We start from the raw sequence: 13,799 nt of genomic DNA on the forward strand, positions 1-13,799 counted from the left end.
TGGGGAGTCACGGAACCGGCACCGGTTGGGCTCGGAAGGGACTTGACGCCCAATTCGTTCCATCCCCGGCCCTGGGCAGGGGCGCCTTCCACTCAGCCGGGGTGCTCCGGCCTCCTTCCTTCCCTCTCCGAGCCCACCGCCTGCCTGTCGCTTTGTCACGATCCCGCGGGGCTGCCGCAGCGCCCACAAGGGATTTCAGTGTCGCAGCCTTCACCTGCCACGTCCCGCCCGCGGCCCCCTCCCCTCCTGTCGAGCCCCTCAGCGCCGGTGGCACCGCAGGCACGGCCCGTGGCCACTGGGCACAGCGGGGCCCCAAACCTCGGCGTGCCCCGGCTTTCGCTGCCTCCGCCCTTCCCGGAGCATCCGGGCTGGGTTTGGAGGAAGGAAAGGGATTTCCACATCCCACCCCCGTGTCCCCTCCGCAGGCCACATAGGGGGTGGCTTTGGGCACCCGGGAACGACAACGGTCGAGGTCACCCTGGCAACAGAGGCCAGTGAAGATGACATTTTCCCAATCAATCGCCCTGTGCAATTAGCTGACACCCCCCTCCCTTCCCGTGTAATTAAGTGAGCGCCGGGAGGCCGAGGCCGAGGGTGTCCCTGGGGCGCCGCGATGGCTGTCCTGCTGTGTCCCCTCTCCGGGCACCGCGATGGCTGTCCTGCTGTGTCCCCTCTCCGGGCTCTGCAGTGTCTGTCCTGGTGTGTCCCCCACCGCGGGGGCTGTCCTGCTGTGTCCCCTCCCCGGGCACCGCGGGGGCTGTCCTGCTGTGTCCCCTCCCCGGGCTCTGCGGTGGCTGTCCTGGCGTGTCCCCTCTCCGGGAGCTGCCCCCTGGCAGCCCCTGCGCTCACAGGAAGAGTTAAAGCTCTGAGCCAGGTTTTTCCCTCTCCTCGAGGACCGAGCAGATCCACGTGCCCCGTTCTAAGCGGCCGAGCAGCTACAAAGCCCCACTTGTTCAGGGAAAATTATTGTTGTTGTTGTTATTATTATTATTATTATTATTATTATTATTATTATTATTATTATTATTATTACTATTGTGTAGGAGTGTTGCCTGTGGGACAGAGGTTGTTTCCCAGCCTGGGAGCAGCCCCACGAGCATCCCCCGACCTCCACCTGACACCTCCTGGGCTCCCCCATTCGTGTCCCAAACTTTGGTCTCAAGGTGGTGCCCGGAGTGAGTGATGCCCTCAGCACCCAGAACCTGCCTCCAACACCCAAAATCTCCCCTCACTCCCCTCCCAAAACCTGCACAACCAGTGGCTGCTGCCCTCCTTCCTGCTCCTTCCACCCTCCTCTTCCTCCTCCTCTGTCCCCAGCCACCCCAGAGCCACCACAGGCCAGGGGACAGCTCCAGGGAGGGGACAGGGCTGGTCACTGGCACTGACCCTGGCCCACCACCAGCCCTTGCTCCCCAGTCTGGCCAGTTCACCTCTCACTGGTGGCTGGAGGGTGCAGAAGGACCCCAGTCCCTGTGGTGACACCGGTGTCACTCAGCTCGCCCTGCAAAAGGTTTAGGGCTGGCAACAGGGACCCCAATGCCTGGGGAGCATCACAGCCCCACTACACTGCGCTTTGGGGCACAGGGCCATCCCTGGGGGGGACACAGGGCCATGGAGGGAGCACTGGGCCATCCCTGGGGGGGACACAGGGCCATGGCGGGAGCACTGGGCCATCCCTGGGGGGGGACACAGGGCCATGGAGGGAGCACTGGGCCATCCCTGGGGGGGGACACAGGGCCATCCCTGGGGGGGACACAGGGCCATCCCTGGGGGGGGACACAGGGCCATGGTGGGAGCACTGGGCCATCCCTGGGGGGGACACAGGGCCATCCCTGGGGGGGACACAGGGCCATGGCGGGAGCACTGGGCCATCCCTGGGGGGGACACAGGGCCATCCCTGGTGGGGACACAGGGCCATGGCAGGAGCACAGGGCCATCCCTGGTGGGAGCACAGGCCTCCCGTGCTGCCAGCCAGGACAATCCAAGGCACAGAGCAGTGACCGAGGTGCACAGGCTCAGCACCACGGCCAAGGACCGTCCCTGGCTCCAGCCAAGCAAAAGTCTGGAGCGAGGAGCAGAGTGGAGGCAGCAGGGGATGCTGTGAGGTCCTTGTCCCCACAGGCTGTGGCTCACTGATGTCACCACACGAGGAGCTTTCGCGCCTGCACACATGGGAGGGACACACCGCCTGCCTCAGCCCCAGCTCGCCCCGTCCTGGAGGGTCTGGACAAAATGTGGTAAAAAGCTCTTTAACGAGAGGATCGATGTCCGTGGTCACCTCTGACCTGTGCCAGGTGGCTCAGGGGCAGGGAGTGACACCCAGACACCTGTGGATTTCCCCTGCTGGGGGGAGGTGCTGCAGGACAGGGCAGGTCCTTTTGCACATCCTGGAGCATCTGCAGACGCAGGGCTGGGTGTGCTGAGTTGCCTGGTCTTGGCTGAAGGAGGGACATGCAATGACCTTGAGCACCTGGTGGGTCCTGGGCTGCACAAAACCTCCCTCCCCCTGTGAGGAGGCAGCTTTGGGGCCGAGGCAGCTTTGATTCAGGTTTGGAATATCCCTCCATCCTTGGGAAGGAAAGGATGGGGGCAGGGGGCAGGGAAAGCCAGGCAGGGCAGGGCACTCCTGCAGGGCTGGGACACTCTGACAGCGCTGTCAGGAACCCTGTGGGGCACTGGAGCCCTGAGAGCTCCCAGCACCAGACCAGCAGCACCACTTCACTGGTAGAGCTCAGACTGGGACAGGCCGCAGGCAGCTCCCATGGATATGGACACAGTGTGGGATCAGGGGCTGCACCCCAGTGAGGGGAGGATTCGTGGCCCACCAACACCTCTGAGCTGACCCCTCTCCCCTTGCTGGGGTGAAAATGGAACCTTGTCCCCAGCAAACGTCTTCCTTTCATCTCCCAGGTTTCAGCTCAGAGGGTTTTGGGAAGGGGAATGAATGGGGTTCAGGGGTTCTCTCTGCTCATTTGCTCCCCCCGATTCAGCCGCAGCAGCTGAGCACCAAGGTGGGGAGGGGCAGTGCCAAGCCCTGGAGCCACGCTCGGAGCCAGAGGCAAAGCCACCCAAAAGGGGCAAAGCTTTCAGAGAGCAAGAAAACCCTTCTGCTGGTGATGCCAACTCTGGCAGTGCCCTGGGAGACAAAATATTCCAGGGAAAAACAGGAGGGGCAGATTCTGAACAAGCTTAGGTGTCATCGAATCCCAGAGTGATTTGCTTGGGAAGGACCTTAAAGCCCATCCAGATCCACCCCTGCCGTGAGCAGGGACACCTCCCACTGTCCCAGGCTGCTCCAAGCCCTGTCCAAGCTGGCTTTGTCTCCTGCTGTCCCTCCACATGCCTGGGGCTGGGTGAGTGCTGCTCCCTTGGGGCCAGGGCTCTCATAATCCTAAAAATCCCACCTGCCCCACCCTCGACCTGAAGGAGACTCGAAGGTTCCCTGTCACCCTCCAGGCTCCAAAAGAGCAACAAAGCAAAACGCTTTTGTCACTACAGGGGTTCCCTGATGTCACCATCAGATGACCTGCAAGGGGGGACACGGCGGAAGAGGGACCCTCGGGCATGGGGTGGGACTGGAGGTCACTGCCGGAGCACCAGTGCCACAAAGGCCGGCGGATTTGGCCGAGAACACGCGCCAGGTGTGACTTTGTGCAGCCTCCGGAGCGGCCGCTGCCACCGCCGAGCCATCACCCGCGCGTTAAATAAAACACATTGCCAGTGAGGTCATCTAATGGCCCATTATTTCATTATTTGAACTTTTTACCTTCACCTCTTCCTCCGTGCTGAATCAGCTCCTTGCCTTGGCACTTTAATTCCTGCCCCATTCGGGAGATTGATGCGGGCTCCGGGGGAGCCTGGGCAGGGCTGGGGGGATGCTGAGGCTCCATCCCGGCGCCGGGATGAGGCAGGAGGAGCCGGGATGTGCCCGGGCACACCTCGGGGTGTGCGGGATTTGCGCAGAGCGAGGGTCCGGCCAGGGCCCCCCCTCCTCGTTCAGTCCAGGGGGTTGGGATCGGGGTTCTCTCCAAAAGGAGTGGCACCGCTTTCATCCCTTTTCCTGGGGCTCCTCGGCTCATCCCGGCGGGCGGGAGTGGGGCTGGGGGAAGGTGGTCTGTGCTGCAGAGCCACGCCGGGGCACGCGGAGGAGTGAGCAGCGGCTGCAGACTGAAGGGATCGAGGAGTCACAGAATGGTTTGGATTGGGCAAGACACGGGCTCCGAAAGGGCAGAGCGGGGACGGGCCGGGACCCTAGCCAGACCCCAGCTCGTGCCTGGGAGGCGCCGCTGTCACCCTGTGCAGGAGTGGCGTGGGGGGGACAGACCTGAGGGGCCACGCCGGGACCCCACGGGGCCACCCCCAGCCCCAAGCAGCAGAACGGGATCTTGTCCCCAGCGCTGTTACAATCCTGGAATGGTTGGTGTTGGAAAGGACCTTAAAGCCCATCCCATTCCACCTCCCGCCACGGGCAGGGACACCTCCCACTGTCCCAGGCTGCTCCAAGCCCCATCCATCCTGGCCTTGGACACTGCCAGCGATCCAGGGGCAGCCACAGCTGCTCTGGGCACCCTGTGCCAGGGCCTCCCCACCCTCACAGCCAACAATCCCTTCCCAATCTCCCATCCATCCCTGCCCTCTGGCAGTGGGAAGCCATTCCCTGTGTCCTGTCCCTCCATCCCTTGTCCCCAGTCCCTCTCCAGCTCTCCTGGAGCCCCTTCAGGCCCTGCCAGGGGCTCTGAGCTCTCCCTGGAGCCTTCTCCTCTCCAGGTGAACAGCCCCAGCTGTCCCAGGCTGTCCCCAGAGCAGAGGGGCTCCAGCCCTTGGAGCAGCTCTGTGGCCTCCTCTGCACTGGCTCCAGCAGCTCCACGTCCTGCTGATGTTGTTCCCCGGGGCTGGGGCAGCTCTGCAGGTGGGGTCTCACCTGAGTGGGGCAGAGGGGCAGAATCCCCCCTCCCCTGCTGCCCACGCTGGGGGCTCAGCCCAGCGCAGGGGGGTTCTGGGGTCAGTGCCCCTGGCCGGGGCAGGCTGAGCCTCTCACCCACCAGCACCCCCAAGTCCTTCTCCCCAGGGCTGATCTCCGTGAGTTCATCTCCCAGTCTGTGCTATGGCTGGGATTGCTCAGACCCGGCTGCAGGACCACGGATGTGTTGAACCCGCTTCTCCAGCTTGGGGAAGATCTCCTGGGAAGCCTGCCCAGCACCTCCCCTCCACAACCCATGCGCAGGCAGAGCAGTCCCAGACTCAGGAATGTGCATCTAGTCAACACTCTTTTATTAAAAACAATTACAAAAAGTTACAGGTTACAATCGTTCTGTACAACCCAACCAAACCTCTGGTGCCTGGGGAGGCGACGGCAGCCCTGGGCCAGGACTGGCTCCGACCAAACCGATGGCATGGCTGGACATGGTTCCACTTTCCCAGGGATATCCCTTGACACAGGCAACCCCCCCACCCCCCCACCCCAAAAGCCTCAGTTTAGGCTGGACCACGGGGAAATGACGGAGGTCTCTTGGCCTGCCTGGAGGAACGTCCTGCCTGCCCCAGTCCCAGGAGATGGGATCAAGCCAAGCAGCTCCACAAGCAGGACACCAGCACACCATATCCATGTTAGAATTCCCTGTTTTTTCCACGGAAGGAGCTGCTGTGGGAAGGCTGGAAAGCAGGGGCTGCCTGTTGAGGAACAGGCAAGAGGCAAGAGCCAGATCTGAGACCTGACGTGGCCGCTCCAGGGACATTCCATCGCTGCAGCCAGGGGTGAAGATAAATGGGGGATAAACATGGGAAAGAGGCAGAAGCAGGAGCAAACCTTCCCTCCCCAGCTGGGGAGCACTGACCTCTGTCTCTCCCACAGCCTGGGCAGGAACAGCACTGTTCCCTGCAGAGGCAGTGGGACGGGGACAGGCCGAGGTGTCCCAAGGCTGCTCGGGGCAGAAGGCCCAAGGCAGGGAAGGAGCAGAGCTGGATGTGGAGCACTGGGGGAGCAGCAGGGAGCTGCATCCCCAAAACCTGGGGTAAGGAACAGGCTTCCAGAGGAAACACAGATGGGCTCAGCAGTAACAGGAGTCTCTACAGCCCCACTTCTCCTCGTGGCTCCCACAGAGCCTGGCAGAAAAGCCACCTCCCTGCCTTGGAGGGCAGCAGTGGGATGGGGAAAGTTCACCAGGCCCAGTGTGGGGCTGCAGCAGGACATCCTTGTCCTGGAACACGGCCCAGCCCACGCTCCTGCCCACAGGCTGGGGCAGCACAGCAGGACATGCAGGGGACACACAGCTGTCCCCAAACCCTGAGCCCAGCAGGGGTACAAAGGAGTGAGCAGGACCTGGCTCTGACAGGAACCAAACCCCAGCAGCTCCTCTGCCCCACTGCCCCCAGACTGACACAGCCAGCCCTTGCCAGGGACACAGGGACACAGCAGCCACCAAGGGACATTATTTCAGTGCTGCCAGGGAGGGCAAGGGGTCACTGTTCTGAAGGTGCTCCCTGACCCAGATGAGAGACCCAATCCATGGGGATTGCTCCCCTCAGCTCTGCTGTCCCCAGACAGCAGCAGGGTCTGGGCAGGGGGACCCACCAGTGCCATCCAGTCTGCCTGGGCTCTGCCCCAGTCACCCCAGCGACAGTCACACTCAGCAGCTGCTCCTGTCCAGGTGCCAGACACACAGCTGGCTCCTTCGCTCTCTGCACAGCTCCCAGCGTGTAAACGAGTTGAAATGAAGGATTTTTCCCTATTGCTTTTGCCTGCACCAAGTCCCTGCATCGGCGACAGGCTGGTGGGGAGTCCTGCCCACGGCTGAGGCCACCCTTAGGTGCAACCTTACCCGCACACCACAAAATCCTTGTTCCCTGAATAGAAGCTCACTGGAGCCCTGCTGGAAGCTGAGGGTCAGGGAAGGACTGCTTGTCCTGCCCTGCAGTGATGGGATGCAGGTTCTCCCTGCCTCTGGGAGCTCTTTGTCCCTGTCCTGCCACGTGGCTCCCTGAGGTCTGGGCACGGTGTGACACCCATGGTTTCCCCCTTTGCACTGACTGCAGAACCAGGTCCCGACCAGCCCTCAGCAAGGAGATCACCTGGGGCACAGCAGGTGGCAATTCCCAGATCCCACCTCATTCCCTCCAGCTGCTCAGAGCCAGCCTCCCTCTTCTGCAGCTCCGCAGTGGGATTGCATCAGGACCTCTTCCCAAGTGCTTGATCCTCAGCTCTTGCTTCCCACACCAGCTACACAATCCACTCACAGCTTCCTGCCCAACCTTCTTCCATCTCCCCCCCTCTCCAAACGCTGCTTTGGAGTACAGAGGCAATTTAAGTTACATTTGGAATAAAAAAAAAAAAAACGCAAACGATCTACCTTTAACTGAACCAGAAACACATCTTTCTGCACATCTCCAACCTACCTCTAACAAGCTTCTCCTAGGAACCAAGAAGTTCTGGTTGTGCTACTCAAAACCACCTTGCCAGGCCCACAAGGCAGTGCTTGGACCACAGAGAATCCCTCAGATGGAGTCTGAGGATCCGAGAGCCACCACCTGGACAGGGGGACTGCAGGTGTGAGTCCAGGAATCCTGCTGGGATGGCTGGGGAGCAGGAACATGCTGCTGGCACAGGGAGACAGAGTGGCTGTGGGCATTTATTGCACTGCTTCTTCACAGAGGTGCAGGAGAACAGCAGAGAGACAACGCGCCCGTCATCGCTTCACTTTCGCATCCTCCTTGATCTTCCACACCATCAGCTCCATGCAGGCTCGGGCGTCCTCGCTGGAGTCGTGTCCTTCCACTGGGAACACAAACACAGGCGTGGCAATGACCCCTCTGCTGCAGGGGCTGCCTGCTCAGCACAGCACAGCACAGCACAGCTCAGCTCAGCTCAGCTCAGCTCAGCACAGCACAGCACAGCTCAGCACAGCACAGCTCAGCACAGCACAGCACAGCTCAGCACAGCACAGCTCAGCACAGCACAGCTCAGCACAGCACAGCTCAGCACAGCACAGCTCAGCTCAGCACAGCACAGCTCAGCTCAGCTCAGCTCAGCTCAGCTCAGCTCAGCTCAGCACAGAGAGCTTGCCCAGGCAGAGCCAGCTGCTCCCTGTCCCCTGCAGCCACAGCTGGGAGCACCCTGAACCACAGCCAGGGATTTAAAGAATTCCACAGAATGGTTCATGTTTTATGGTTCGTTCAAGCCCATCCAGTGCCACTCCTGCCATGGCAGGGACACCTCCCACTGTCCCAGGCTGCTCCAAGCCCCATCCAGCCTGGCCTTGGACACTGCCAGGGATCCAGGGGCAGCCACAGCTGCTCTGGGCACCCTGTGCCAGGGCCTCCGCACCCTCACAGCCAACAATTCCTTCCCAAAATCCCATCTAACCCCGCCCTCTGGCAGTGGGAAGCCATTCCCTGTGTCCTGTCACTCTATCCCTTGTCCCCAGTCCCTTTCCAGCTCTCCTGGAGCCCCTTTAGGCCCTGCAAGGAGCTTTAGGGAGTCCCCAAAGCCTTCTCTTCTCCAGGCTGAACACTCCCAGCTCTAAACACATTCTTTTTTCCACTAAACCCACACCTTTCTGCTGGGCTTCAGCCTGACACCGTCAGCTATGGAACTGCTGGGAGCTTCCCCAGCAGTGTTTACAATGTGCTCAGGGAAGGTGGGAGGGAACAGACCCCACTTCCAACAGGAGGATCCCACCTCAGCTGGCCAGAGAGAGAAGGGAGGGCAGGACCTGGCCTTGGCAGAGCCACCCTCAGCCTCCCCACACCACTTCCTTTGTCCCACTCAGCACAGGGAGGGGAGCAGGGAGAGCTCTGCCCTCAGAACAGGGGTCACACTGAAACGAGCCGTGGCTGAAGCTTCTTACGCCAGCACATTCCCAGCTACCACACACACGCAGGGGAGAAAACACCAGGAGCAAGAGGATGGGCTTGGGGAGAGCAGAGGAAGGCAGGGCTGAGGAGACCACAGCCAGGAGGAAGCGGGGACCCTCGGAGGCCTCACCGTTGTCCTGGATGATGCGTTTGAGGTAGTCGGCCATCAGCGTGCGCAGGGCCCGCTTGTAGGGCAGCCCCAGGCGGTGGGGGAACACGATGGCTGTGTCCACTACAGTGCCGTGGATCAGCTGAGGGAGGGAGCACAGAACAGCGTTATTTCCCCACTCCCACAGGGACAGGCACTCCTTGGCATTGGCCATGCTCCTGGTCACCTCTGGGGCTCTGTGCAATGCTCTCAGCAGCTTCCCACCCAACCAGTCTGGCAGGAGGCTCTGGCTGGATCCAGGATCACTCCCTCCCCTTGCAGGGTGTGCACACAGGATTCCCACTGCTTGGCCACACGCCTCCCCCAGAGCCCTGGAACCTCACATTCAGGGCAGCAGAGATTTGGGGCTGATCCAGTTTGTGTAACTCAAGCAGCACGGGCCAACCCTTAATCCCCCAGCCTGGAGAAGCTGGAATAGCTCTGGAGTCTTTCACAATTAAAAGCTAAACTGAAGAACCAGCTGACTGCACAACAGCCTCTGTGTGAGCTGTAGCAACCTTTCAACTGCTTCTCAAGATGAATCAGCTCAGTCTAGTGAGTGGTACCCCTGCCCATGGCAGAGGATTGGGAGTGGGTAATCTCCATGGTCCCTCCAACCAAACCGTTCTAGGATCCTGAGATGGGGACCCAAGTGGGCAGGACGTGCACGGCAAAGCAGGATGTACATCACACTGGGGCTACAGAGCAGGCCTGGCCTTCAGGGTGCAGACCAACCCCAAATCCTCCCATCCGCCAGCAGTGACTCAACAGGAAGTTTTTAACCAGCAACAGCTCAGCAAGGATGGAATGGGACAAGGAAATTCCATCACTGAATCATATCAGAGAGTGTTTCGAGTCGGGACTTTGTAAAGGGCTTCTACTCCATCCCCTGCCATGGCAGGACACCTTCCACTGTCCCAGGCTGCTCCAAGCAGGGACTCTGCCAGGGATCCAGGGGCAGCCACAGCTGCTCTGGGCACCCTGTGCCTGCCCACCCTCACAGCCAAGAATTCCTTCCCAATATCCCATCCATCCCTGCCCTCGAAGCCATTCCCTGTGTCCTGTCCCTCCATCCCTTGTCCCCAGTCTCTCTCCAGCTCTCCTGGAACCCCTTTAGGCCCTGCCAGGGGCTCTGAGCTCTCCCTGGAGCCTTCTCTTCTCCAGGTGAACAGCCCCAGCTCTCCCAGCCTGGCTCCAGAGCAGAGGGGCTCCAGCCCTCTAATCCAACACCTCAGCTGTGAATTGTCACGAGGCTGGAGGAACTGAGGATGCTGAACAGGTCAAAGTGCTCCCTGCCCTGCACCAAGGAGCATGGGGACAGCCAGAAGGTCCCACCTGACAAAGTCCATAATCATAGGGCAGGCTGGCTTTTTTCAGTACTGATTTCTTCCTCTCAGGCTAAGACAAGATTAATCCTTTGCTGTCATGAACTGCATTCAGTGGGAGCTAAAGCAGTGTGGAAGAAGGCAATCCCATATCCTGAGCACAGGAGTGAAGTGCAGAGCCTAAGAGATAAACCCGTGTCCTGTCCCAACACGGATGACTCAAACAGGACTCTGATAATCCCCTCTCCTCTGTGCTTCCAGGCACCAGCTCATGTTGCAGGAGAACCCGTAACTCCATCATTAACAGCTCCACAACTGCCCCAGAACAGCTGCACTTTAACAGAAACAACCTGCTCCACTCCTCGGAGTATAAAACTGCCAAGGTTATGGATAATCTCCCCTGGACTGCACTCAGCTCTGGCACCCTCCCAGACACAGCGGTAATCACTTATGTAGATCAGGAAGACTGAGGAAACAGCATAATAAAGCTTTAAATAAAACCTGAAATGCCATCAGCACTTGGAACTTGCCACAGCCATTAGTGAGATATGGCTTTACTGCCACAGCCCTCGGCCATTCTGCTGTGACACCCCACGGCTTTGCTGGATTGCTCTGGGTTCCTTCTCTTGGCAGCAGCTGTGGTGCTAAGAGAAAATGAAGCCTCTAAGAGGCCAAGGCAGTCATCTCGAGCTGATCTAACTGGAAATAATGTTTTTCTGATTATGATGAAGCCTCTCCAAGGTTGGGATAAAGGGTGCCACGGAGAGGTAAAGTGTTTTACAGGCATTAAAAGCTTCTGCTTCCAACCCAGCACTGGGAGCTGGCAGCCACAGGGGCTTCAGCAGGAGAGCTGTGGGACAAAGAATGGCTGAGAGAAGTTCTGGCATGTGAGCACAAAGACTTGGCTCCTGCCTGCCACCCGCTCTCCTGGTGACCCAGGACAAAGCTCTGGGGCCTCAGTGCAGGACACGCTCCCTGGCAGGATAGCAGAGGTGGCTGAGGGATGGGCACACTGGGCTGATGGGGGCCAGGCAGGAAACAGGACAGGTAAAGGTCAAAATAACTTCATCAAAAAATAACTTCACAATTCCTAGAAAAGCTGGCACAGAACAGAGAACAGATCTGGCAGGGATGAGGGGCAAATGATCTGGGATCAGTCCTAGAATCATGGAATGGTTTGGGTTGGAAGAGACCTTAGAGACCATCCTGTTCCACCTTCCACTAGACCAGGCTGCTCAGAGCCCTGTGCAGGTCTGTCACCCTGGGCAGCAGCAGCCACTAAAACTTCAGGCGACACCATGAGTGACACAAAACCCCACTCCCTTGCACTTCCACCACAACCAGCTTCACACAGGCTCAGAGACTGGACAATCCATGGAATCCTGGAATATCCTGAGTGGGAAGGGACCCACAGGGATCGCCAAGTGCCACTCCTGTCCCTGCACAGATACCCCAACAATCCCACCCTGAGCATCCCTGAGAGCGTTGTCCAAACGCTCCTGGAGCTCTGGCAGCCTTGGGGCTGGGACCATTCCCTGGGGAGCCTGGGCAGTGCCCCAGCAGCCTCGGGGGGAAGAACCTTTCCCTGAGCTCCATCCCAAGCCCTGACACTGCTCCAGCCCTTCCTGGGCTCCTGTCCCATGAGAGTGAAAAGATCAGTACCTACCCCTCCTTTTCTCCCATGAGGATGTTGAAGACCATGATGAGTCTCCCCTCAGTCTCCTCCAGGCTGAACAAACCAAGTACTCTCAGCTGCTCCTCACGAGGCCCCTCCAGACCCTTCCCCATCCTCACAGCTCCTCTGGACACTCTCTAATGGGTGCATGGCTATTTCATATTGTGGTACCCAAAACCGCACACAGAACCTGAGGTGAGGCCACCCTACTACTGGTCCTTGGAAATAAACAGTTCCTAAATTTGAAGGAGACACCTAACACCCCCCAGGGTGGGAAAGCACCACCGGGGGACGTGAAGGCAAGAGCCCAAGTTACCTTTAGTGCAAATAAGTCACTTTCCAAGCTGTGCCCAATCAATATGGTGTCTGCACTAAACATGTTCAGCAGGACAGCTTGGACATCGCGCAGGGTGATGCTCGTGTTCTCCAGGTCCTCTTCTGTCACACCTGAGAATCTGCAGAGCAACAGGACACAGGTGGGGGTCCTCCACCTGAAGAAACACCTCAAGGCCCAAAGCCCCTCAGCCCTTAGGAAGTGGTGGTCAGTGGAGTTTCAACAAGTGCTCCCAGGCACACCAAGCTCCTGAGAGAGCACAAAGCTGTGTCCCAAGGAAGACCATCCTCACCTGGTATCACAGCCCTTACCTGGTGTTGTAATCCACCACCTTGGAGTCCGGCTTGACAAAGGTGTCGTACACCACTTTCAGCTCTGAGTTGATCACAGTTACTCTCGTCAGCTCCAGTCCTTGCTTAGTGTAGCACTGCAAGGAACAGGGCAGATGTGATGAGAGGCACAGGCCGACCGCAGTGTGGGATCTGTGCAACCACTCACCCAAGTGCGGCAGCTCCCAAAATGCAGCACACCTGGTGCAGCAAGGCCAGGCAGCAGCACTGCCCAGCGCGGGCCGGTCGGAGCCTGCCAGAGCTGCACAGCCCTCAAGTCAAACACACCAATCAATAAGAGCTCATTTACACCTCCAGCACCAATATTCAGAAAAGAGAGAATGAGGTCAGGAAACAGCTTCCCTTCAGCCACTTGTGTCACACCTCAGCCAGCCCCAAAAAGCTTTGTTTTGGCTTTGGACCCACCATTTCACAGTCTAAGGCGTAGATCCCAGGGTAACCATCAGTTGTGGGCAGCTTCTCAAAAGTCTTCACAAAGCCATCCAGGCTCTCCTTGCGCCCATCGTGCACATGTTGCTGAAAGGAAAAGACAGGGACAGTTGGTGATGATAAGAACCAGGAATCAAAGAGCCCACTCCAACAAACCTCCACTTCAACAAAAGTGGGTTTTTAGTAATTTCTTAATGAGGAATAAGTTTTGCCTGCAGTGAGCCTGAGAAGTTCACAACCACAGCAAACACAGCCATGGGCAGCCCTAATTCCAGTGGCAGATCAGGGCTGGTGGCATCATACTGACAGCACATGGGGGAGCAGGACAGCATGTGTCTGGGGAGGAAGAGTTTTCAATGTGGAGCAGAATTAGTCAGGAAGGGTCACACTGAGGCCTGACACTGATGGAACTCCAGCTCCTGTGGCCAAGACAAGCCCAGGTGCAGGATCCTAACCCCAGACACCCCTGTGTGAGCACGAGCACCAGGTGCATGTGACAGCAGACACCCAGCTCCAGAGCGTGTGTGTGTGCACCCACTCACAGCCACTGCATTCCACACCCAGCCAGCCCACACCAAGAGCAGCTCCAGCCCACCAGCACTTGAGGCATTAGAGGGCATTTCCAAGCACTCTGCATTGTTCCCAGCTAAAGCTCCAGGGTCAACAAGATCCATCAGGAAAACTCGGG

At 58.9% G+C, this 13,799-nt stretch overlaps 1 protein-coding gene across 2 annotated transcripts in view; it reads right to left on the reverse strand.

Annotated features, from left to right (window-relative positions):
• Positions 1-5,250: 5,250 nt before the first annotated feature.
• The window catches only part of REXO1 (RNA exonuclease 1 homolog), a 44,001-nt gene continuing 35,452 nt past the window's right edge, over positions 5,251-13,799 (reverse strand). For both annotated transcript variants that reach the window (XM_066205401.1, XM_066205400.1), the window contains exons 12-16: positions 13,088-13,198; positions 12,644-12,759; positions 12,315-12,453; positions 8,981-9,101; positions 5,251-7,771 (exon numbers count right to left, since the gene is read on the reverse strand). In XM_066205401.1, the coding sequence (XP_066061498.1) occupies positions 7,683-7,771; positions 8,981-9,101; positions 12,315-12,453; positions 12,644-12,759; positions 13,088-13,198 (576 nt within the window). In that variant the 3' untranslated portion in view covers positions 5,251-7,682. The remainder of the gene's footprint in view (positions 7,772-8,980; positions 9,102-12,314; positions 12,454-12,643; positions 12,760-13,087; positions 13,199-13,799) is intronic.

The sequence above is a fragment of the Chamaea fasciata genome, unplaced genomic scaffold (assembly GCF_029207755.1).
Source record: "Chamaea fasciata isolate MVZ Bird 193981 ecotype frontalis unplaced genomic scaffold, bChaFas1.0.hap1 SCAF_28, whole genome shotgun sequence".
NCBI lineage: Eukaryota > Metazoa > Chordata > Aves > Passeriformes > Sylviidae > Chamaea > Chamaea fasciata.